Source organism: Macaca mulatta, chromosome 9, assembly GCF_049350105.2.
Source record: "Macaca mulatta isolate MMU2019108-1 chromosome 9, T2T-MMU8v2.0, whole genome shotgun sequence".
Lineage (NCBI taxonomy): Eukaryota > Metazoa > Chordata > Mammalia > Primates > Cercopithecidae > Macaca > Macaca mulatta.
Window position 1 is genome coordinate 108,516,673 of NC_133414.1, and position 26,759 is coordinate 108,543,431.

General features: G+C 42.3%; 3 protein-coding genes across 7 annotated transcripts in view; all 3 read right to left on the reverse strand.

Moving 5' to 3' along the window:
• Window positions 1-11,022, reverse strand: part of TLL2 (tolloid like 2) — a 148,288-nt gene extending 137,266 nt beyond the window's left edge. Inside the window, exon 1 of one of the 2 annotated variants that reach the window (XM_015147839.3) lies at window positions 10,593-11,014. In XM_015147839.3, the coding sequence (XP_015003325.2) occupies window positions 10,593-10,767 (175 nt within the window). In that variant the 5' untranslated portion in view covers window positions 10,768-11,014. Of the gene's footprint in view, window positions 1-10,592 lie in introns of both variants that reach the window. The other variant, XM_028826714.2, reaches the window with a different exon arrangement.
• OPALIN (oligodendrocytic myelin paranodal and inner loop protein) overlaps window positions 1-26,759 on the reverse strand; it is a 237,139-nt gene that overhangs the window by 158,543 nt on the left and 51,837 nt on the right. The gene's annotated exons all lie outside the window — the stretch shown is intronic.
• TM9SF3 (transmembrane 9 superfamily member 3) overlaps window positions 17,819-26,759 on the reverse strand; it is a 69,073-nt gene continuing 60,132 nt past the window's right edge. For 3 of the 4 annotated variants that reach the window (XM_001101439.4, XM_077946974.1, XM_077946975.1), the window contains exons 12-15: window positions 25,474-25,620; window positions 24,855-24,938; window positions 24,655-24,731; window positions 17,819-19,471 (exon numbers count right to left, since the gene is read on the reverse strand). In XM_001101439.4, the coding sequence (XP_001101439.1) occupies window positions 19,404-19,471; window positions 24,655-24,731; window positions 24,855-24,938; window positions 25,474-25,620 (376 nt within the window). In that variant the 3' untranslated portion in view covers window positions 17,819-19,403. Of the gene's footprint in view, window positions 19,472-21,663; window positions 21,826-24,360; window positions 24,732-24,854; window positions 24,939-25,473; window positions 25,621-26,759 lie in introns of those variants that run through there. The other variant, XR_013398200.1, reaches the window with a different exon arrangement.

Genomic DNA, 26,759 nt, shown 5'->3' on the forward strand with positions numbered 1-26,759 from the left:
AGTGGTAGTGAGGATGGAGAGAAGTGGATGGGCTCAATTTGGAAATACAATTGATAGCACTTGGGTTGGGCTGAGTGAGAAGAGGAGGGAAGTCAGTTGTCTAGGTAGCAACTGGGTTTCTGTTTTAGGCACCTGGGTGGACCCTGATACCAGTGTGGTATCTGCACCCATGGGGCCCAGTCCTTAGTGAGCCAAGGAGGAGAGGACAGGAAACCAGTACTGACTTCACAGGGAGGAGAGGTGACCCTGAGACCTGAAAAAGAATTAAGAAGGAAGGTAGCTTGAGGCTGTTGCTGTGGGAAGCCAGCTTACAGGACTCACATCGACTCCAGGCCAGTAACCCGGGTGGGAGGCAGGGAAAGAGGCTGGGTGCAAGTTGCAGGATGAGACAGAAGATAAGTGGCCCATCTGGCAGAGCAGGCAAAGACTCAGGGCTGAACATCTCTACTCAAGTGCTCATGCAGGCGAGCTTGAGAATATTTATTGGTAATTGGCAGAAGTGGTTAGAGGTGGCGTGATCACAGATAGGTCTGTAACCAATCAGCAGGAAAGCTCTGTTCCTGTTGCTATGTTTGCATCCAGGCAGAACCATATTATGAGCAGGCTGAGTGGGTACCATGAGAAACCTGCTTCTACACATTTGGTTTATCTGTCATCCTCTCCCTGCTTCATGGGTGAGAGCAAGTGAGCTGTGGAGCAATTAATTATCACTTGCCACATGCTATGTATCCCAGGAGAACTGTTGGCAGCCCTGAGATGGAGAGAATGGCATTCACAGGCCAGTAACGTTGCTACTTACAGGGAAATTCTAAAATAGGGAATAATACTAGGAGTAATAATAATAATAGCAAGAAGGGCCAACAATTAATGACTGCTTGCTAAACACTTCATGTTCACTGCCTCATTTAATCCTCAAACAAGATTATATGATGGGTTTCAATATCATTATTTTCCAAATGAGGAAACTGAGGCTCAAAGAGGTTAAGAGACTTGGCAGAGGCAGGTTTAAAGCCATGGGCTGTGTGATGCCAAAAACAATCTCTACAACAGGATGCTCACTGCTTCTGCTCTTTGTCAGCCTGAGCCTCCTTGGGAAAGACTGGCCATCGAAGTCTTCTCCCTCTGGAGATGAGGAGAGTGACTGGACCCATCACCCTCAACTGACCTGACACCCATGCACTGACCCTGGGCCTTCTGGAAGAGTAGTAGAGGAACAGAGATGGGGACAGCTGCATTTTGACACCTGGTATTATTCATTTATTCTTTCCCATGCTTTAGGACAGAGAGTACTTGGAAAGCCAGAATTCTCTCATCCTTGTCAGATTCCTAGACCAGGGTAAAGAAAAAGATAGGGAGACGGTCATAGGCTTTGGTGCTCAGGGAACAAATATACAAACGTGGCCTTCAGACTGGGCAGCATCGAGAAGCTCATTCACTGGGGGTGGAGGCAGCCAGGCAAAGCTGGAGGCCCCAGGGTTGAAGAGGTCACATGGCATAGAGGGGAGAACAGGGATTAGAGGTCTCAATATCCTGTGCCGGTCCTAGCCCAGGCTCTCCCCTGTGCAAGCACCCTGACCATGGCCTGTAATGCCCCTGCAATCATGTGAGCCCAGGCCATCTCCTGCGAGTGCTCACATCAACTCCTAATTAGAGCTGACATGATATTACATTAGAATCATGTCTGAACATGGTAAGCATCCAGTAAATACTATTTTTAAAATTATTATCATCCCACAGAAATCCAGCAAGATTTCCAAGTGGCAGGAAACTAAATATCTGAACAACAAAGTGATATGGTCTGGCTTTGTGTCCCCACCCAAATCTCATCTGGAATTGTAATCCCCATGTGTCAAGGGAGAGACCTGGTGGGAGGTGATTGGATCACGGGGGCGGCTTCCCTCATGCGCTTCTCGTGATAGTGAGCGAGCTTTCGCGAGACCTGATGGTTTACAAGTGGCCATCAGCACTTTTAAATGATAGGAGAAGCCATCAGCTGAATGGAGGCTCAGGCCCAAAGCCACTTATACGTCTCCAAATAGCCAGGGACTGGTTTCTTCGGTGGGGCTCAGACATCTGGTTGGCTTGCAGGCACCAAATGCCTTAGCCTAATGCCATCCTCAGTGAGGCCATTGAGATTCATGGAAGATTTAAGTTTTAGGTTAAAGTCTCTGGGTGTAGCCAGGCATGGTGGCTCAGGCCTGTAATCCCAGCACTCTGGAAGGCTGAGGCGGGCAGATCACTTGAGGCCAGCAGTTCGACACCAGCCTGGCCGATACGGCGAAACTCCATCTCTACTAAAAATACAAAAATTACCCTGGTGTAGTGGCGCATGCACTGTAATCACAGCTACTCGGGAGGCTGAGGCACAGGAATCACTTGAACCCAGGAGGCAGAGGTTGCAGTGAGCTGGGATCCCACCACTGCACACACACACACACACACACACACACACACACACACACACAAAATCTCTGAGTATAGAGGAGCTATCAGAATTGGCACCATCAGAAAACATAAATCTCTTAGAACATCACCTGGCTTTGTGTATTAGTCCATTCTCACACTGCTATAAAGATACTATCTGAGACTGGGTAATTTATAAGCAAAAGAGGTTTAATTGACTCACAGTTCTGCATGGATGGAGAAGCCTCAGGAAACTTACAATCATGGTGGAAGGTAAAGGGGAAGCAGGCACATCTTACATGGCAACTGGAGAGAAAGAGTGCACAGGGGAAATGGCCACTTTTAAACCATCAGGTCTCGCGAAAGCTCACTCATTATCACAAGAACAGCACGAGGTAAACCGCCCCCGTGATCCAATCACCTCCCACCACGTCTCTCCCTTGACGCGTGGGGATTACAATTCCAGATGAGATTTGGGTGGGGACACAAAGCCAGACCATATCACTTTGATTGTTCAGATACTTAGTTTCCTGCCACTTGGAAACCTTGCTGGATTTCTGTGGGATGATAATAATTTTAAAAATAGTATTTACTGGATGCTTACCATGTTCAGACACGATTCTAAGTGCTTTCTCTATATTAATCACTAAATCCTCATAATAACCCTATGTGGGTAGATATTAGTAACCACATTCATAGATAAGGACAGAGTCCCAGCAAGCCTAAGCAGGTTTACCCACAGCCGTGAAGTGGCAGAGCCAGTATTTGAACCCAGGAAATTTGCTTCTAGCACCTGCTGCTTTGCCCCAAGGCTGTCTCAGAAGTATGGAAAGCAGTGCTGTTCATACAATTCAGTTCACTCCACACACTTGCTGGGGCATAACAGATTCTTCAAGGGCGACATAACTCTAGCACTGTGTATTTCATATTTATAGAGTGCTTCTGTTTTCTAAGCACGGTACCAAGTGCCTTCGTATCAGGTACCAAGTGCCTGTTAATCAGAGTTTCTGTTAACAGCATGATATACACACAGACGCTGAGGCTTTGAAGGCTGAGGGACTTGCTCCAGTCTCACCACTAGAAAGTGACAGAGCTAAGGCTGGGCGTGGTGGCTCATGCCTGTAATCCTAACACTTTGGGAGGCTGAGGCAGGTGGATCACGAGGTCAGGAGTTTGAGACCAGCTTAGCCAACCTGGCGAAATCCTGTCTCTACTAAAAATATAAAAATTAGCCGGGCATGGTGGCGGGCATCTGTAATCCCAGCTACTAGGGAGGCTGAGGCAGGACAATCAATTGAACGTGGGAAGCGGAGGTTGTAGTGAGCTGAGATCGTGCCACTGCACTCAGGCCTGGATGACAGAACGTGACCCCGTCTCAAAAAAAAAGAAGAAAAAGGAAAGTGACAAAGCTGAGAAGAAAAATTTAAGTCAGCCCAGTTCCAAAGCATGGGTACGGAACCACAACATGTCAGCAAGGTCTTTGTTCTCCACAGTCTGGGGAGGGGCCAGGTGCTCAAACAACCATAGTCCAGGCTGGGGAGTGCCCTGAGAATGACCGGAGAAGCGGTGGTCAGTTGGATGGCCAGAGCTGAGATGCCCTGCTAACCTGTCTACAATCAGCTTCCATCTGGGAGCCTATTCTGCTGAGCAGGCTGAGTCCAGCCCTGCTTGGGTAGGAGGCTCCCCAAGGGCAGGGTTGAGTCTAATCAGCACTTAGACCCTCAGCACTCATGCCAGGCCCGCATGCCTGGTGCATTGCATATCTGGGGCTATGTGGATGGCTCAGTGGCATCATGCCTCTCCTCTCACTGTGAAGGACAGCAGAGGAAGAGACGCTCTCCAAACACACATACCCCCCGAGGGAAGGGTGTGCCGCACTGATCACTGCACTACTGGGTGGGAGAGAAAAGGAAAAAATGGGTTCCATGATGTGACTTGGAGACCTACCTTTGATTATGTTGTTGTGGACTTTTCTGTCTACCAAATATGGGCTCTGTCCACAGAGGCATCGAAGGACCAGCAAGGTCAGGCAGAAAGTCTAGGCCTGAAGCTCAGTTTCCTCATATACAAATGGCAGCCATCACAGCAGCTTGTCTGCTCTGGGGGCTGTGCTGAGGGTCAGTGGGTGGTGTTCTTGCTGTCATTCAGCTCCCAGAGCAGCCCCCTCCAAGAGGGACCTTCCTGGTCCCCCCTTTCCCAGACTCTGGCACCCCAGTGTGAGACCTGGCCACTGTTGAGAACTCTAGGTTCTGCTTGGCATTGGATGGTCACACACTCCACACGTGCTTGGCTGAGCTGAATTCTCAGCTCGAGCAGCTGTGCCAGCCAGCCAACTGTTCTTCAGGGGCTAAGGCCATGAGCTTCCTCCCCCAGCTCTGCCCCTGGCCCTGTCCTCATCTGCATTTCCTTAAAATCTTTATTGAGATATAACTCATATGCCATAAAATTCACCCTTCACTTACTTTTGAGACTGTTTAACCACAATGATCAGGTCTGAAATTAAGAATCTCTAACCCTAACTACACTAGATGAAATAAATTATTCGTTTATTGCAAAAACTCCATTTCCTCTACAGCATTTCAACAAGAGTTCAAGAAGTGCTGTGAGCACCTGCTCTGTACTCTGATAATGTAAATATCATTATATACTTGCCTTGTGCCAGACACTGTGCTCAGCACTTGACAAACATTGTATTATTTAATCCTTATAGCAATCCTGAAAAGTGGATATTACTAGTTCTTTTTTTCCCTGAGGCTCAGGGAAGTTGAGTAACATACTCAAGGTCACACAGCCTTGCCTAGGTGGCAGATTTGGAATCTAGGTCTGTCAGGCATCAGAGCCCGTGTTCTTAACTGGCTCACACCCTGCCCCATTGCACGGAGTGTGAAATTGTGGAGAGAAAGTGGACTAGATTCTGCTCCTGTATCATCTGGAGAAACAGAAAAGACAAACATTTAACTCCAATATGGCCCTGAAATATTTTAATTCCATCAAATCAGCACCTGCCCATCAGCAATGACATCATAACAAGTTAGAATGAAAATAAAGATGTAAAAATATCAGCCACCCTTACCTAGGTGTGGTCCATGGTGTGGGAGTCTGATGGAGGGCAGGTGGAGTACCAGAGAGATGGCAGCTCACATTCTGGAGATGGGTCATGCCAGGGAGACAAGCTTCCAGGAGGCACCATGTGAGCCTCATCTCTGCTTAAAAACCAGGATGCCCGCCCTGCCATGAAGGTTGGCAACTCCAGAGGAGCACTGCCCATGACTCTACAATCTTCCCAATGCCACTCTGGGCACTTTTAGGAGTCCCCAGCACACTGGCCCAGGGCTGCTTCAGTTTCTAGGCCGACAGTAACATGAGGGCTGCTGGCAATAGCTGCCCCAGAGAGGGCTCTTGGTGAGCTCCCAAATGAAACTTGATTGGTAAGATGTCTTGGAGAGAATGGCAGAGTGAGGTGAAACACCATATTCCAGGCAGAAGTCTGAAAGTGTGGGCTACTGGTTCCTGAGCCATAAGACACGAGGGACCACCAGCTATATTTATCCTATCCTAACATGGGACCCAGAGCGGTGAATAAGGCCCTGGTATTTACCAAGCCATCTGCTGAAAAGTGAAGCTGGCTATCAGGCAGTTCCCTTAGATTTAATAAACCCAAAAAGCTGTGCAGCATTTTTGTATCATTTGAGCCTCATGTAGACAGTTTTTGAGTCACATACCCTCAGCTCACCTCTGGGCAGTTCCATACTTCTGCCGCATGTCTCCCCACCTTTCTGCTCTAGAACTTTTTCTAAATCTGTAGAGCCCTCTATTCCTGGATATTCGGGGAAGTTAATGCCTCGGGGAATGTGGCAAGTCATCTTTTCCAAAACTGGCTGCAACCACATCTCTCATTTCATGTGCGCTTTTAACAATGTGATATTGACATGCCTCCCACGGGAGAGGTGGGTCTATGCTCTCCCACCTTGAACCTGGGAGGGCCTGTGGCCAGGGTGGAAATGACAATGTGTGATTCTGAGGCAAAGCCATCAAAGGTAACACAGCTTCCATTTGGTTCTCTTGGGATGCTTGCACTTAGAATCCAGCTGCCATGCTTCGAGGAAGCCCACATAGACCACATGGAGAAGCCACCTGTAAGAGTTCTGGCCAGCTGGTCCCAGGCAACAGACGGCCTCAACAGCCAGACATGTGAGTGAATGAGCCTTCAGATAACTTCAGAACCCACTTGTTGAGTCACCCCAGCCTGTAAGTCTTCCTAGCTGAGGCTCAGCCATCATGGAACAAAGACAAGCCTCCCCTGCTGTGTCTTTTCTAAATTCCTAATCAACAGAATCATGAACATAATAAAACAGAGGTGGTTCTACCCCACTGGTCTGGAATGCTTTCTTACACGGGAATAGAAACTACAGCAAGGAGCGGACAGTGAAGGGCAGCAGCCTTTGGATAAATGCTGCAGCCTCCTATTCTCTGGGCAGATGATTTGGGAGGCATTCTGTAAGCTCCTCAAAGGAGCTCCTAGTGGGGTCAGGGGCCCATTGCCTAAAGCAGCTCCCTTGATTCCACTCTCTTCATTGGATTTCCTTCCTCCCTGTCTCATTCCTGCTCCCTCAACCCTGCTTCCTGGGATCACCTTCCACACGAACTATCTACACCAAAGTCCTTGTCTAAGGCTCTTCTTTCTGAAGAATCCAACTAAAACTGGCCTTTTGTCTACGCTGCAAAGCAAGCATTTTTGCTCCCACTCCCATTTTGTAGATGAGGAGACTGAGACATGGAAAGGTAAAAATGACTTGCTCAAGGCCACACAGTGAGTATGGGAGGCAGGGTCAAGATAAGAACCTAGGCCTTCTGACTTGAAATCAGCTTAAAACTTGTGGGTGAGGGCAGGCAGGCAGGAACAGTCCTCCCAAGCTTTGCTCTCAGAGGCATGGTGGTTGGAAGAATGCCTTGTGATTTACTGCCAGTTGAACCCTTAGCTCTATTAACAGTATCAGAAGAAAAACAATTGGCAGAGCTATGGATGACCAGGCAGAGAATATCCCCCCGAAGCCCCAGGCCCCTCACCAGCCCCAGGCCAGCAGGGCTTCATAGACTAACTCCCACTCCCCAGTCATGTGATTTAAAAGTCATCCCTTTTACAGCATCAAATAGATTGTCTATTAGTAAATTTAAATTTTCCAGCTTAAAATCTGCCTTAAGGTCAGCATGAATATATTGTTTCCATCAGTTTCTAGAAAATCTGTTTATAAAAAGTATCTAACTGTATTTCACCACTGTTCTAAGTACTTTATCAGGAATCATCCCCATTTACAAATGAGGAAGCTAATGCCCAGAGAAATGAAGTGATTTACCCAAGGATACATAGCTTGTAAGTGGCAGAGTAAATGGTAAAAATGGTATTAAAAATTGCAAAAGTAGTGAAATGATAAAATTAGAAATGGCAAAATTACCAGTTTGTTCAGCTTCTGAGAAGTTGGGCTAGAACCAAAGACTCATAGAACACTGGATAGGAAGCAGCCAGCGGGCTCACACTGAAGTGCCTGCAAGGTATGAAGTAGGCCCACAGCAAGACGGTTGATGTGGACCAAGAGCACAAGCTCTCTGGACATGTCACTTTGCAATTCTAACAAGGCAGACATTTTCATTCTGCAGGTAAGGAACTGGGGCCCAGAGAGGAGGGGAATCGTCCAGGTAACACAGCTCCTGAGAAGTCAGGAACAGATTCAAGATCCTCCCCTCTGCATTCTGAGTCCACAGTAGGATGGAGACCCACACCAAGAAGGGAGAGTGGGAGGTGTTTTAGTTTTGCAGCCCTGAGGCAGGTCCTAAAAGGAGAGCTTCTGGCCAGAAGAGTCAGGGAGTTAGGATTTCACTGAGATAGAATGGGAGGCTGCCCCTAAAGGTTTGCGTTAAATATGCAACCAAGAAGTGCAGTGTCCCCCCTAGCCAAGAGGCAAGTCCTTTCTCTGAAACTTCAGTACACTGATGAACTGCTTGCTGGCCTTCCAGACCTAGCTGTTCTCCAGGTCAGGCAACTTCGGAGAGGATGGGCTGACTGAGATGTTACCTTTTCCCCCAGATTGTCCTTATTATCGCCCTCTTCTGGCCACTCTTAGCATCAATGTAGCCCAGGGAGAGGCCAATGGGTTGGGAGATTTCAAGGAGTCTGAGGAGGGTGCCTGAAGTTGGCTGAAGCTACACTGGCCAGATTCTCTGCCTTCCAGCCCTACCTGCACATCCCACCCTGTCTGTGAAGAATCACAGAATATGCATGCCCCTGGTTATCTTGTATTTTCTCTAAAATTACTGGGGAAAATGAGGCTGTAACAGGCAAGCCTGCCTCAGGGTTATCCTCCAAGGCTGAGACCAGGAGCTGGGATGTCTTTCACATCTGGATTCACAGTGCCCAGACCAGCATCCAGCATACTGGAGATGCACAATACATGCCTGAGCAAATCAATCACTTCCCCACTCCAGCTGCCCACACTGCTTCCCAGAGGCCCCAGCTCACACCCAGCAGGGTCTAGGGTCTGACAAGTGTGGGCCGTGGTCCAGCCACTCCCTTTATCCCGCATCTATTTTCCCAGCTTCAGTGGCCCTCTTTTCAGGCCAGGCTGCCATTCCACCAGTGCTCTGGAGCCTCTTCTCCCTGGCCTTGAATTAGGTCCCATGAGGAACTCATGGTACCTGGGCCAGGCATGCTACCTGCTGAGGTTTTCTCCAGTTGTCCAGGAACCAACTCCTCTGCCCACCTTGCTAACTCAGAAGCCCCATGAGGTACAGCAGTAGGTGGATATTCTGCAGGAAACTTCCCTTACTAAGATCAGGCCCCTCAAGACTAGTTTGATCTTAAACCTTCACAAGATTCTCAAGTCTCACAAACTCCTCCTGCCTCCTAGTAACCTGGTCTTCCCCAGACTTTACCCAGTCCTGACTCTCCCAACCCCCAGCCTAGACCCGAGCCACTGCAGTGATAGTAACAATAAAAAATAACGACAATGCCATCATTTCACTTGCAGAGAATTTTCCCATAAATCACCTGAGTCCTCCTATAATTACTGCCACCAGTTTAGAGATGAGGAACCTGGAACTGATAGAGGTTTCCAGGGCTTGAAGGGGCGATCACCGGCCCACAGGCCCCACATAGACCTGGCCAGCCACAGCCCCGGGAAGGAGCACCTGCCCCTCCGAGGGTGGAGGTCGCACTCTTCCCTCCCCATTCTTCTCTGCCGACCGCCAAGGGAAACGGGGCCGCACAAAGCCAAAGATAAACACCACTACCCGCGGGCCACTGGCCATGGGCCAGGAGCCTCTGTGCGAGCCTCTGAGCCCAGCCTCTCCCTGGGAGCGTGAGCACCCCTCTGTCAGTGCTGCAACTGCCCCACACTCATCAGCTTGCTGGAACATACGCTCGGGGCCCTTCGGAGGCTAAGGCTTCAACGACTCCAGCTCGGAAGCCGCTCCCCTCTGGACTCACGAGCCAGTCGGTGGCCCCGGGGAAGCGGGAGCTGCAGCACCCGGGCGGCGACTGCGCCCGAAAGGCCCGTACGTCCCGGGCGCCGCTTCCTGGCGGGATTAGAGCACCTGCCGGCTTCCATCTCCACCCGCCCAGGGCGACCCTCAGGCCGGGACCGCTACAGGGAAGTTTTGCTCATACTTCCTCGGCGACCCCTTTCTTTTTGCCCGCTGTGACGCTTTTCTTTTTAAAATCTCTTCACAAGAGTAACCACTGATCTTAGGAAACTTTGTGCGAAACTTACAAATGCTGTGAAATCGGAGCCAGGAACTCCATCTGAGCCTGGGAGCGCCGCGCCCAGCCCGGCTCTTCTGCTACGGCCCGGAGTGTCCGGCGGTGGCCAGTGCTGCCCACTTCCTGCCAGGCGGCCCTGGCACCCGCCCTGGCCCCTGAGCGCCCTCTCGGCCTCGGGCACCCGCCCTGATTAGCTTTGGGAACGCGCCGGCTGCCGACCCCCCGGTGCGCACCGCAAACCTGGGGCCGGGACGTCCCAGCCTTGGAGTGGTTTTTAAGCAATTCCTCGCAGGCATTGTCTTCCCGGGGAGCCAGGGATCTCAGGGGAGGGAAGAGACCCGCCTCACACACGGTAGCGCAGGCTTGCCCACCACCTCATTTGCATTTCAAAGGCAAACTTCTGCGGGACTTCCCCGGCGGCGGCGGCGGCACCTACCGGCTTTGCAAGGGTCGTGGTAATGCTCCAGCTGCTGCTCCGTGCCCTCCTCGCCGTCCAGCGCCGAGTAGTCTGCGGTGGCGTCCGGGCGCTCCCCGAGTCCCCCGTCGCCGCGAGGCAGCGGCAGCAGCAGCAGCAGTGACACTAGGGCCCCAAGTGCAGTTGCCCGGGGCATGGTGGCGCGGGGCCGGCAGGGGCAGAGGGAGTTGCGTGCACGAAAGCTCAGCTCGGCCGAAAGACGGTGCACACTAGGTCGGTCGGCTGCGGCCGGGACTCTGTGGTTACACAGGGCTGCCGGGCATGGCTTGGGCGCGGAGCAAGTGGAGCGCGGCGCCCCCTGTCTTCGTCGAGGCAACCGGGAAGCAGCCGCTCGGAGCTACTTGCCCGGCGGCCGAGGCTGCGGCGGTTGCGACTGTGGCAGTGGCGGCGGTGGTTGGAGCAGTGGCCGCTCCGCCCCTCTCCACCAGGGCTGGACGACACAGCCTTCGCCAGGGGCCCTGGGCAGCCAATCACTCGGGCGCCCGAGGCGAGGCCCCTCCTCTTCCCGGCACCTCCGCAACTTCGGAGGAAGGCGAGCGAGGTGAAGATGCTGAAGCCAAGGGCCGGGGGCCAGCTCCGCGCCCACCCAGCCGAAGGCGCCTGCCCAGGGCGCCACCTCGGCCTCTGGCTCCCAAAAATGCTGTTTCTGAAGATCGAAGCTGGGCTTCCCGCCTTGTTTTATTTCCATAACTCACTTTACAACTCCCCGATGCACACGTGGCCAGAGGCAGCAACAGTGGTTAGAACTCCGAGCGCTGGACCAGGAGCCCTGTGTACACGATTCATGTCACTACCAACGGGCTATGTGCATTCGGGCAGCTGCTTCTCTGCAGGGATGAGTGAATGTCTCTGAGGTCCCTTTCAGCAAAGAAAAAAAAATCGAGGATTTCGATTCTCTCAGCTCTCTCCATATTCCCCAGTCCAGCCATGAAGGGCGCTTGCTGGCGGCACCCACCTAACCTAACCTAGAGACTGGCGATAGATAGGAAGAAAGATTTAAGTCCACAGATTTCCCCTCTCGGTGATCCTATCTTTCAGTAAAACAGTCTAAGATGCTTCATACAGTCAAAAAGACACAAATGAACAGCTGTATGTGCTATTTGTGTTAAATTACAGACATGTTTTTATTAAATTAACCACTCACTGTTCACTTGATGAAATAAAAATGACCAATTTCTGAAGTCTTTTTTTTTTTTTTGCCAATTAAAAACATATGCCCAAATAATTTAGGAGACTAATCAAGAGATATTTGAAACCCACTTATATTTTGTACCTTAAATGTAAAAATTGTCAGAACTGAGCCATTTTGATTTAGAGATATAAAAAGTATTACTGTGAGGCTTTTCAAAGATCTTTTTACACAAGTAAAATGGCCTTGTCAAGTATAACACACAAATGTGTATGTGTAGACATGTTTTGCATCATGCCCAGTAGAAACTTTTTCCAATTTAAACTGCAAGCAGAAAAATGGACAACTTTCCTTTTGGATTTCCACATGGTTTCACATACATCAATGACAAAATAGTCAACAGGGAGCCCAGAGCTGGGCTTCACATCAAACTCTGAATTTCTTGCACTTATGGTCATCTGTCTTCTCATCTATCAACTAGGATAACAAGTCCTTCACACAAGTAAAGGGTTAAAAGTTAACTACTGGAAGGATGCTACTCATATTTTGTCCTCGTTCTTAGAAATGCAATGTTGACCCTGCCTCATGCTGTTTTCATCAAATGGGCACATAACATACAGAATGGAGCCAGACAGGGCAAGATCTGGTTAGAAACTGGCAGGTGGGAGGAAGGAATCTGAAGGGGATAAATGCCACCAAATGGCAGAGAAGGCCAAGTGGCCACTGCATAGGCAAAGGAGTGAGAGGAGGTCGAATGGCATGCATTTCTGCCTGAATACCAGGAGTCAAACCCAACGCCATAGCTCTCTGCATTCACCCCTATGAAGGTCACCACCTTTGGGTAGACAAGTCCAAAGAGTCAACATCTAAAAGGCCTAACAAACTTCTGTGACACTTCCAGGTCTCCAGATGGCACTAGGCAAACCACCAACTGGCTTCCTCATTAGAAGGGAATTCCTCTGGAAAATAGACATGAGAGGCCACCTCTTGTGCAATGAGGTTGTGAGCTTTTATGACCTCCAATTCCCACCTGGTGAGTAGTGGCCAGGTCTTCTCACCAACACCCTTTGTCCAAATATTTTGAAGAAAGTGGTGTCGAAGAATGAGCAAGCTGCAGTTTTATGTTATTAAAGTAGAAGGCCAGTTTAGTTGCTACTTTGGCTATCAACCAATAAATGGCAACAAAATATTTGGTTCACTAGAAAGATTAGAAAGGAATGATTGAAAAGGGACACCATAAGATAGAACTATACAAGCTAAACTGTAATATGGGTTAGATGATTTTTTTTAAATGTATTTTTTAATTTAAAAACCAAGAAAAAACTGGAGGTAGATTTAGAATAACAGGCTTTATGACATAAAACTGCTCAACTTAGCTCCATTATTACGTTCCTAATTACTTCAGGGTTTCCTCTGCCGTATCTTTGGGTCATCTGTGAACCTGAACAAGTGTTTTTCTCCTCTCAGATGTCCATCTCCCACCCAACTCATTCCATCTATACCCCTATGCCCAAAGTAACTGGGTTCCTTGCCCCTTCAAATCTACTGAGTTTTATCCACCTGGGCCACTTTCTCATTTTGCCTTTCCAGGCCACTATACATGATAATTTGTTCCAGTGCAGGCAGCAGAACCTCCAAAATAGAGGGCAGTCTCATCATGCCAGCTCATTCCTTCATTTACATTGCTGACCACTGAGAAGATACTGAGTTTTTTGGAGAATGTAATTTAGCAGCTGCTTAAAACCCTTCCTGGCTCTCCAAAACCTTTATCCAAGCTCCTCAGGGTGGCATACGAGGTCCTCCATCCACCACCAAGCCTTCCTTTTACCTTTCCAGTCTTGGCTCCTTACAACTCCCACATTCCAGTTTTCTGGCATTAAACACCCTGCAGTCATCCTAACATGGCCTCAATGCTTCACACCCTCCATGTCTGCCTGGGACACCTTGATAACCACATATCCCACATCCTCATGCCAGCATCGCAGCTACCCTATCTGTGACACTTACCTACCCAGGACTGCCCTACCTTTCTGGTCTATAATTGCAGCAGACCTCTCTGACCAACTTCAGCTTAGAATCACCTTCCACGTCTCACTCTCTAGACTCTCCCTTTTCTTCACTGACCTTCAAGATGAAGTCCTGTAATCCTAGTGGCTTAGACTGAGACAATAAGAATAACCATAACATTGGCCAGCCCCACTTATATCAATTTTCCCCTGCAACCATCTCCTGCATTTTTTCCCTTTGAAATGGCTGTGAAAGTAATCATGCAAACTTTGAAAATCATTTTAAATAATCAAGTAATTTAAAATACATTTGTAAACTACACTGATTCCACATGTCCCAATTAGGCTTATTCCCCCCCCTTTCTGTTACATTGCACAGTAACAGTTTCACAAAAATAGTTCACTTGAAATCAAGAAGCTGGTTGCATAAGAGTCCCTTCTGTCCTTAGTTTTCCAACCAGACAAAAAGTGTTCATTAAAGAAATCAAAAGTAATCCAAATTTGTACCATTTGGCTAATGGGAATTGCCAAGTACAGGTGTTGACCGAGGCAGCTAATAAAATTAGAAGAACCAAGGAGGTTGGTCAGGATTTTTAAAAACTAGTCAGAAACGGAAAAACAAAACGTACAAATACGCACGGAGAAATTAACCACTGATTTCAATGTGGCACAATAAAAATAATCTCTTCCATTTGTATAGAACACTGATTTTCAACGCAACTTCTGCATATATTATCTGCCTCCCAGGCTACAGAGGGTGACACTCCCATTTTACAGTTACAGTAGTCAAGACAACAGGGCCCTGAATCTTGATTACTTCTGGGCTAAACATAGGAGCACCTTTAGCTGCTCTGGTTTATCCACAAAACACGGCTATTTACTCTACCAGCTTCACAGGATGGTTGTGAGGGAACATGTGAAACTGCTTTGAAAAAGTAGTAAATGCTAAACAAATGCAAAGTATCATCAATCAGAGGATGGCAGGCAAATAGATGGTAAAGTCTGAGTATACAAAATAGGTATCCAAAAAAGTCAAAAGAATGCCAATAAAAGAAAAATCATTCCTAAGACAGACAATCTTACTCATTGGACCATTCTCTAAACTTTACGGTACATTAAAGTCCTTTTTCAAAATATAAATTTAAACCTTTTTAAATACATCATTCTCGGGGTTAGCGGACTATGGCCTGCGGGCTGTTTTTGTGAAGTTATACTGGAACACAGCCATGCTCATTAGTTTATATAGCCTACCATGGCTGCTTTGGTGCTACAATGATAGTTTCAACAGAGACTGGATGGCCCTCAAAGTCTGAAGTATTTACTATCTAGACCTTCACAGAAAGTCTGCAGACCCCTGCTTTATTTAATTGTGGACAACTATAATTAAGTTCTTCATTTGCCTGTCAATAATGGGTTATCCCTTATGCTTCATTCATGTTTGAAAAAGGAAAGAAATAAGGAATCCAAGGGAAGTACATTTAACCTTTTATTACTTTTAAAAAATCCAAATTCAGATAAATTAACACACTAGGTTAGAACCTCAATTGTATTTGATACATTATATACTGGACTTCTATTACTAAAAAGCCAGTTGGAATATGGCCTATATGAACCAAAGAGTGTATACAAAATGGAAGTGATCATTGGCAATAATTGTTTCCTTGGAACTCTGCACCGACTGTCCATGCTCTGTGGGGACTTACAAATTCAAGTTTGACACAGTTGAAAAGCCAACTGGAGCTGCTTTTCCAAGAATGTTCTGTTGTCCTTGAAATAGAATTCCATGTTATTTCTTCCTTGCCTTAAGCTCTTATATCTTTCAAATGACCCAAGTTGATGAACTGGAGTAAACACAAACTATGCTGCAGTTATCAATTAGCAAGCGCCTAGTTCACCAATACTTCAAAATAAACAGACTTCACAAGTTTATTTCCATTCCTAACAGTGGAATAGTAACTTAATTTTGTTCACTTTTGTCTTTGTAGATTTCTGTCTACAGCTCCAGTAAGAATGCCAAATCAGATGGCTTTTAGGAAATCCTCATAGGAGAGAACCAGAGTTGTTCCTCACACTGAATTTAAGTCTTACAAGATCTCTGCAGGTTCATATGTTAACTTTCTGATCTGGCCTACTTGTAAGTCTAGTTTATTTCTGTACACACTTCCAAATAATCTTCATAAATGTTCACTTCTCTGATTGAAATATAACACCTTGATTGATGAAACAGTTTCATAATTATAGAATTTTAGTGAAGATATAAAACATTAATGAATACTTGTGTTTTAATACATCACTACTCCTATTTATTACATGTTCCAGTAAACCAATAGAATGAAGCACTAAGACATGGTGAAATCTAAACTTAAAACCTAGATGGAACTGCCATATAGATTACAAATGGGTCTCCCTACCACAGAATTCATATACAAAAGCCCTTCGGTATGTAGCTTTTCCTGAACAAATACATTAATACACTTGTTTTTCACATTTGTAAAAATTCAAGGTTTTAATAACATTTCTTTGCAAGACATTTGGTATAAGGTGGTTAATAAACATTAGAAAACAAACACTATATCAAAATGGTTAAGATTTGTGAATAAACCCTAAATAAAGTGGCTTTTGGAAGAAATGGATTTTGCAGCAACCAACTTTATAAAGAGGTCCATCCACTCTCAATGGAAAACACCCAATCGTACCATTCACTAGGTTCGGATATTACCACAATATAATGAATTCTGAGAGTATGGGGTTTGATTTATGGGCAACCCCAGTACAATCTAGGAGCCCAACAGGATAAAAAATACTAAAGGAATGCTTCACCATCCCTCAGGCCAGTACATTTCCACCTTATCCTACTCTTGTATTAGGATATATGTATACAAATGTCAACTACTAATGTAGTTAAATTTCAGGAGAAGCATGCTTAAAGATACACGGGGAATGTCTAGCCTTAGTTTTTGATAGTATTATTCAAAGTGTCAGTTGAAAGAAATTAAGCAAATAATGTTAACAAACGAAAGACAGATGCACAGCATTAGTGGGGGTATGAAAATCTCACCCTTCAATTAACTTAAATAATGTTCTATTTTCTATTCTACAACTTAGCGCTAGGGAGCTAAACTATTTGTGAATTACATCTTCTGTAAGAACAAGACACACACACACACACACACACACACACACTTATTCAGCCCCTCTATGCAGCCAAAAACCAATACAAGCCCTTTTCTAAAAGACTTTAAAGGTGATTAATATTCATTGTAATGCTCTTAATGTATTTGGAAATTAGAAAATTATTTTTCACCACAGATTCCAAAGAACTTCAAATAAAGCTCAATTTAGTAGAAAGAATTGGTGTACCTGAAAGTATTTAACCCACACATTTTCAATAAACCCTACATCTTACCTGTAAGATTCATATCATGAGAAACAAATTTCATTTTATTAAGACAAAAGCTTACTGTCCAATTTATACTCCCATCAGACAGACTACGTACTGGTATGTTAAAAGTACTTTTGAATAAAAGTGGTGAGAAAGAAACTAAAAAAGTATTTTATATATAGTTAAAAGGTTACATAATATAAACAACTAAATATTAACTTTTAGTTTCTTTTTTAGAAGATCTTAAAGGCAAGTAAGAAGGAAGAGAAAATGGAAGTACCAATAAATTACATTTAATATATCATTTTGGCCTAAGAAGAGCAGATTTACCTACAGCTTCTAATCAAATATGTTGGATCGTATCAATCATACTTAAGAGGTAAGAAATCGTACTTTTCACCTTTTAAAGGACTTACATGTCACAATATAGGATGTGGAGTCCATCAATATATAGATACATATTTTGAAATGAAAACATCTTGTGTAACTATTAATCACATGATTTTCATATTAAGGTTTAAATACAGAGGTGTTTTGAGTCTTTCTAAAAATACCAATATACAGTATTGTTTTAGGTGGTCATTTGCATAGCAAACTATTAAACTAGAAACTCAGTGGTTCTAGGAAACTTCATATTATGAATAGTTCCAGAAAAATGTATTCAAATCACTTCTCTTACAAAACTGTAACTTTTATTTGCTGATCCAATAGTATGTTAACCACTTTTACCCCATCTCCACTTTACACGGTACACCAACCTGAACAGATTTTGTGCCACAATTTCATTCAAAGGGTTTGTCATTCACTTTATGATTGTGCTGGATAATCTAGATATAAGCAAGTCTGGAGATTTTAAAGTATGGGTTCCCTGTATGAGAGTAGCATAGTTTGTATTTTTTTAAATGGCATTAATTTTGCCTTTTGAACAGAAAGTTATTTTCAAATTGCAAACACATCTATTTCCACAAAACAATTTGGTCAGGAAATTTTATTTGAACATTCTAAAGCAATAATGCTTTAGATGTTACTTAAGTGTCCCAGACAGGATTAACAAAATTAAATGTCTCTAAGTTACAAATTTGGCTCCTGTAGGAGTCTCAGAAAATAAACCAAAGAAAACAACCCCCCTCCCAAAAGAAGTATGACACACACATTTTGAGGAAACCCCAATGTTTCATGCAATGGTAGGCAAGATGTAAAAGGCCACCCAAATCACACATTTCTACACCAATCATCATAAGAAAAAAGTACTCTGTAGTCGATTTGTACATCCAAATGCATTTGGGAATCTATACCTACGTTACATTATTTAATGTTATATACATTTATTACCCACCCCCCTTGTTTTTAACAATTTCTTATGTAAAACCTTCATTCAAACCCAAAAGATGTAAGACTAACTTGGGGGAAAAAATGATAATCGCTTTAGACATTCAGTTAAAATGTAGTTTATCTAAATCTCAAAATGTTTAATAAAAACAAGTATCTTCTCCATTTAACACTTTTGCTTTCTAACTGTACAGTAAATTGCATTGTAGAGAGTACACCTCTATCTTCAAACTGTATCTTCTTTGGATGGAATTAAGATGTAACTGTATAGTTTTAAGATAAATAAATGGGAAGTTGGTCCAACTAAGATGACAGCAGATATATTACATGCAGGATTTAATATTTTCTAATTCCCTCTTAAAAAAAAAAAAAAAGGATGCAGTTGGATTGGGGGGAAAAAAAAAGTCAAAAAAGAACCCAGATTCAATATATAAAAATGTCCCACAATAGGTCGACAATGGCAGTAAAAATAAGAGGAAAAAAGTAATCTTTCTGGAACATCATTTTTCAGTAACATAGAAACACTTAAGTGCCAGGAAGATTCCTATTCATGTAATTTTAGCATCCAAGTTTCCCTCTATTTATTTTATTGGAACAAATGCTTTAAATAAACTATTTGTCCTCTTCACTGAAGAGAGCTGGTCTATTTCATCTTTAATGAGCTAGTTTTTGGGAAGATTAGCCATGTACTGTAGTAATGCCTACTGCGTAAAATCCAAGCATTTGCTGTGAACAGTTGGAGAAAGCAGTCAGTAAGAACCTAGGATCAATGGAAATAGATGTTACTTTAAGCCATCGACAAAACAGAGACCCACAAAGTACCCGGTGTGTTAAAGCCCAAATCTCTTCTTGCGTTTGTTTTTGCTGTGCGAGTTCCACCCCTATGAAAAAGAAATTGATCTGAAGTTCCAGGTTTTCTTGGGTCTCTAGTCAATTTTCACATTAGTATAGATTTTTCGGACAAAGGCACTTGTTCCCATGTAACCAATCGCTCCTGCAAAGATAAAATAAGATGTTTTGAAACAAATACATACAGAGCAGTATCCATCATTTAAAAACACTAAATACTCTATGCTCTGGAAAGTTACTCTTTTTTAAAGGTAGTATCTTTATTTTAGTATTGTCTCTGAACTTACTAAAACTGTATCATTTGATTTGCAAATCACCTGATACCATAATACACCGAGTCTGACCATCATACACCACATGTAATCAAGCAGCAATTATTTCTTGTATAATCAGTAACTACGGAATTAAAATACATCCCTTATAAAGCAAGAATAATTTCATAATGGCAAAAGGTTGTTAAATGAAAAAACATGCCTTCTTTGATTTGAAGATATATTATTCTAGTTCATTAAAGCAAAAATCAATATATCTTCCCAAAATCCAATAGATAAAGTAAGAAGGGACAGGGGATTCTCTTAAGGAAGGACAGGGAACCATGTCCCAATAGCAGCTGAAGCTCTAGAGAAGAGGCATTTTCTGACAGCTTCTTTTTTATGTTTAAGTTGTAGCTGTGTAGTTGGTAGAAGGGATGATGTATTTGCGGGAATTGACAGGAGAGAGATGCAAGTGGGTCAGAAGTTTTGAAATGTTGTTTTTTAATAATTAGCCTCAACTAGAGCTTAAAACACCAGAAATCAGGGATATTTGTTTGTTTTGTTAAATATTTACCTCCTGTGTTTAAAATAATGCCTGGCATATAAGATACTTGGTAAATATTTGTTGAATGAATGAATGAATGAATGAATGAATGAATGAATGAACTGGATGGTTCTTTATTGCAAATATAGGTTGGTGCACAAGTATTTGCAGCTTTACAATTACTTTTGCAGCAACCTACTAACGGCTCTTTAGAACAATGCATTTGGTTATTGAACTGTCAGAGAAAAAATCTACATTGGTCTTAGGAATATATGAGGTAGCCCAATATTACTGAAAGCTCAAAAGAAAACCTTCCATTAATTAACAATGGCAAGTGCACAACAAATGCCTAATTAGTCACCCTTGAACTAACTTTTATTCACCAAACTGGTGAATGAAAGGCAAGAAACAAGCATCTTTCCTGTTTCTCCTATATATGAACTATACCCCAAGGCTACCAACTGGTTGATGAAAGGAAGGTTATCCTTATGTAAGTATTCCAGCTAACAAATATAAAAGAAACAATAGAATTAGACTAGTGTAACCACTAATGAATTATTTGAGCTAGGCAATAACTATCAATGGCTGCTAACTTCACATAGAAATAGAACCAGAAATTATGTGCTCCCCTGATAAAAGCTTACAAACCACCTGTTAAACATTCTTGGACAAGTATTCCTTGAGTATGATCAAGCCTACAGATCTAACTACCACTTGGAGAAACTTTAAATGACACTTCAACAATATAATCAGCAAAATCCAGAGTGTGGAAAACTCCACAGAAATTTTTTAAGTTTTAAAAATAAATCGCAAGTGAGAGAGAGAAGATCTATAGATTAAAAGAGCCTTAAGAGACATTTTAGCCAAGCAATTCATGAACCTTAATTGATCTCAATGTAAATAAACTATATTTAAAAAGAAGTCATTACAAGTGTGGTAAATTTGAACACTAACTGAATTATTCCATCATATCAAGAAATTATATTTATCTTTCAGGGAGGGACATATACTAAAATATTTACAGTTGAAATGACATAAGGTCTAAGATTCATGTCAGAATAAAAGGGGGGATACAAATTGGGGATATAAATAAAACAAGATAGGCCATGAGTTGATAATTACTGACACTGACATGGGGACTCACTATATATAGTATTGTCCCTATTTTTGTATATATTTGAAAGTTTCCCTTTATTAAATATTAAAATACAAAAAAACACAAAATGACAAAGCAACACTATTCGCATTTATTTTTGCAATGACTAGTCATTTCTTTTATAATAGGAAATAACGATATTACATTTTAAAATATTGATAATACATTTTAAAATAGTTACAATACAATTCTCTACAGGGTAAGAGAAAAATCACTCAATTTTGTGAAAATATACCTGAATCCTTACGGCATGAAAAGATGTAAAAAATTTTAATTAGCATTGAAAATTTTAATGGTATAATACTAGAGCCAAACCAAATCCAATTTTCCAGATGTACAAAACATTGTTCCCTTTGAGCAGAAATATGCTTAAAATCAAAACAGTATCAACCTAGAGAATCATTTTTCCTATTTTTTTTTTTTTTTTTTTTGGAGACATAGTCTCGCTCTGTCGCCCAGGCTGAAGTGCAGTGGCACGATCTCGGCTCAATGCAAGCTCCACCTCCCATGTTCACGCCATTCTCCTGCCTCAGGCTCCCAAGTAGCTGGGACTACAGGCACCCACAACCACACCTAGCTAATCTTTTATATTTTTTAGTAGAGATGGGGTTTCACCGTGTTAGCCAGGATGGTCTTATCTCCTGCCCTCATGATCGTCCTGCCTCGGCCTCCTCAAAGTGCTGGGATTACAGGCGTGAGTCACTGTGCCCGGCCGCATTTTTCCTAATCTTATGAATACCTCAAGAATAAACTTACAAGGGCATGACTTCATAAAAAGAGAATACTGAATATGCCCTCTAGAAAAGTAAATATTTTAGGAATAATAGAAGTGCACTATTAAACTTAATTCCTCAAAACAAAAATGCTAGGCTCATAATATCCCACCTTAACGTAGTCATTTTTTCCTACATTTAAAAAAATCAACAAATATTTTTGTTCTAATTACTGACTTAAGCATTTTAGCAACATAAATTGATGGATATAATTTTTGTATTATGATGACATTCTAATCACTTCCAGTCTAAACAGCTTCTCCCTACCTGCCCCTGAAAACTGAAGCACTGAAAGCATATAAACCCATTAAAGAATAAATACTGGGACATTGCCAGAACAGCAGGGAACTGTAAATGTGCCAAGATTTTCAGGCAGCAAGATGAAATTTCAGCAGGAAAAGCACTCAAAAAATTTAGCTACATTTTCTTTGTAAATGTCAAGACATTGCCTCTCTGGGTCTTCCTAAGATCACTTACAGAAAAAGTCAAGAAAATTTTTTTTAACTCTCTGCCTAATCGATTCTATACCTCACTGAATGTTGGTGATAATCAGGAAAAATCAGATAAAATAAAGAGGAGTCCAGTGAACAATACTCTGAAGAAAGGATGGCCAATAATACTATAGAAACCTTCTGACTGCCCAAGAATAGGGATGTTTCCACATGACACAATCTAGTTTTAACCTTCAGTCCCTCTCATCTTTCCCTCAAAGTTGGTTACTAATTGTCACAGGGAATGGCTATCACAGTAGCTATAAATAAAACGTGACTATAACATAGAGAATGATCTTTCCTTGTGGAATGTTTCAATACTTTACAGACAATCTCATTTGTGTGTGCGCACACACGTGATCACATACATAGTGTATATGAATTGAACAGGCTCTTTTGATGGAGAAACAAAGCAATCTTGGTACCCCAAATGTGTCCATAAATGTCACACCAAGACCTAGCTTTTAATAAGATTATCATATCTTATATATATATATCTTATATAGCCAAAGATGGAATTATCAAATACACACATATATACATAAACAGCCAATGGCAAATAACAGAAAAAGGAGGAAAAGTATCCACTCTCTGGAAATGTTACCACCGTGATAAGTCCCTCAGACTTACATCATTCCTACAAAGTAACTAAGGGACCAGTCTCATTTATCAAGTAAAACACATCATTTCTACGAAGTAATTAAGGGACCAGTCTCATTTATCAAGTAACACTGAACCCGAAAAAAAGTGAGTTACTTGTATGAGTTTCTATTAAGGTACCTCTGCCTGGACTTGGTGTCATAAAGTTGTTCTGAGTTGAAAACACAAGGTGTGGAATCCCACAGAGACTGTGCAGAAACACAGACACAATTCCAGAGCAGAAGGAAGCACAAGGACTTCTAGGCTTCATCAATAGCAGCAGCAAGTACCCCTCACTGAGCATCTACCAGTCACCTGATGTTTATCCACATTTAATCACTGAATTCTCTTTACAGCCCTATGAGGTAAGTATTATTTCTATTTTGCAAATGAGTAAAGTTGAGGAAGAAAGGTTAAATAATTTGGCCAGAGTAACAGGGCTATTAAGTGGGGAATTCACACCCAGAACAGACTGACCCCAAAAGGCCAGATCTTTCCATACCTCACCATGTAAATGGCTATCCTTACTACCTAATAACAGTCCCAGCACTACACTTGGTGCTTTACACACATGACACTATTCCTCACAACTACTCTGAAAGATATGCCCATTTTACAGATAAAAATGAGACCTAGAAAGGTTAATGTGACCTCCATGGCCACAAAAAAAGCTGGGCAACAGCATGGACATTTATTTCAGTGTTTTCAGGCTCTCATACTTACGCCTTTCCCATTTATCATACTGTTTCCAAAAGTTCTTTATTTTCTTGCTATTTCACACATTCTAGAGACTCTATCATATGGTGAAAACTATTACCTCTTCCTTTTAATAGATGATTATGATAGATCCATAAATAGTGGTTTTATCCCCACTTTACAAAAACTTAGAGAGCTTTGGGAACTAGATCAAGGTGGAAAGCATACATATGGTACAGCCAGAACTTAAGTCTAGTCTGTAGATACCCAAGTATGCAATCATAACAAGTAAACTGTGCTGTCTCATAGGTATCTCCTGGTTTCTCCAAGAATAGTCTGAGAAGTTTCCAAACAGGAATCATTCAGGCAACACCTTAACATGCCTACATCATGATCTTCCATTGAACTTAGGCTTTAAAAAATGCCAATTCTCAAACCAGGCACAGTGGCAGGTGCCTGTAGTCCCAGCTAGTTCAGAAGCTGAGTCTCTAAAAAAAATAAATAAAATGAAAAAGCCAATTCTCAAAATGAATGAAAAACTAACTGTGGTATGAAATTCTGAGCTATATAGAATTACTAGAATTTCTATAAAAATAGAAATTAATAAGGTAATAAATTATGTTGTGGGGAAGAGTCAAAAGAACTGAAATCAGACTCAGGTTTATTTTGGTGTTTCTGATCAAACAACAGAATTTCTTAATTTCCATTTACTGTATTTTTCTGATTCAGAGAAACTCAGATTTACTCATGATGTTCAAAGAATTTCAGAACTTACCACACATTATCCCCAAGGCTGTGCTAAATACCGCCATATATCCAAAGTAAAATGATGTCTGAAATAAGCCATACATCCTGAAATAAAACAAAATATATATAGGATATCCATTTTTACTTTTAACATAAGGCCTTAAATATTAGTATTTAAAGGACAAATTTAGTTTCCTAAGTAAAAAGTGAAAAAATGTCTCCACTTACTTTGTTTTGAAAAAATAGTAGTAAAAGGAATACATGTAAACATAGATTGCAGTTGATGCAGCAGAGAGAAAACTTGTCCATTGCCTGGTGTGGGGAGGGGGAGAGAAGATAACTCTTTTGAATCAATGGCACTAAAACAAAGATTTTAAAGCAAATAATTTAATAAAACATCCTTTAAAGTCCTTTAAAACGTATTTAAAAAACAAATGCATAGACATGGTATTTAAATTTATTAACAAGGAGAACATCTAAGAATTAGAAAGTTTGATCTTGAATTTTGTCCGATTCCCTATTACCAGTGACCATAAATACACCATTTCCTTTTCCAGATCTAAGTCTCCTTGTGTTTAGAATGGAGCAATGCTTCTCATAAAACTCTTTTCATATCAAACACTTTGTAAAACACATGTCTAACATAGAACTCCATTAATACATTAAAAATTTGATATTATTTTTTCTCTAAAATATGTATCATTTTTATAACTGGAAAAAAAATCCCTATGTTATTTTAAGTAACAAAATTTCTATACAGCTCTTACTCCACTTGATAGATTTCAAAGGAAATCTTATTTTAAAATATTATGGTTCCCCAAATTTCTTTCCACAAATAGGTACTTACCACCTGTAATCTTCTGCATTTAGTAGAAAATATGTGCACACAATAGTCACACAGACAGTCACAATGCACAGGATAACCAGCACCAGCATCATGAAGCCATAGACATAATAGATCTTATATGCCCAGAAAGATGTGAAGATGAAATACCTAAGTAATGCAATAAAGACACAGGTTTCCAGTCTTTATTCTTAAAGCTCACTCTGCTCTTTCTAGAAGTCTCACATTTCAGTTCTCATTTTTTTCTCACTTAATGATTTTCTTTCAAGTATCTTCCAACAGTTTCTCTTACCATGTCTTCATCAATTAAATCCACTAGAATTCTCTCAAAAAATTTCTTGGATAATCTTTGAAAAACAGATTATTCAGTAGGGCATTCACCTCTACACAAACTGAATAAAACAGAAGCTTAGAGAAGTATAATGTAGAAAAGAACAAATGAAAATAGCTAAAAAATCCTATTTGTATCCATATTGTTTTGTAGATACAACACAATTCAAGCAATGTAGTTTGTATTTTATTAAATAGAAAATATAATACTCTATTAAATAGAAAAATAAGTTAGAGCAATAATGTGTAAAATTAGGAAAAGCAAGCCTAAAGAAGATTCACACTGTCTTCAGAGGACAGCAAGTGAAAGGGCTTTAAGATTTTTAATTAAGAAAAAGATCTTTAACTCTAATCCATTACCAAGTCATCATTAAATTACAATACAGCCTTTCAGCCTCTTTTCTTTTTCTTGTTGCCCAGGCTGAAGTGCAGTGGTGCAATCTCAGCTCACTGCAACCTCCACCTCCCACGTTCAAGCGATTCTCCTGCCTCAGCCTCCTGAGTAGCTGGGATTACAGGCACACACCAATACGCCCAGCTAATTTTTTGTATTTTTAGTAGAGACGGAGTTTCATCATGTTGGCCGGGCTGGTCTCGAACTCCTGACCTCAGGTGATCCATCCGCCTCAGCCTGCCCATCATTCATTCTTTCAACAAATATTTACAGAGCCCCTACCATGTATCACGAAAGCAGTGAGAAAAGCAGTAGACAACAAAGTCTCTCTACCTTCAAGAAGACTACTAGCTAGTTGGGAAACACCAGTAAAGACTATGATACACTGTGATATGTGCTACATGAATGCACATAAGGGGTTATCTTCCCATTGTGGCTGAATGGGGCTTTATAGGGGGAAAAGAATCAGATAAGGAATGCGGAGGGTAAGGAGAGCTAGAAGAATGTTCCAGGTATGCCAGGCATGGTGACTCACACCTATAATCCTAGCACTTTGGGAGGCTGA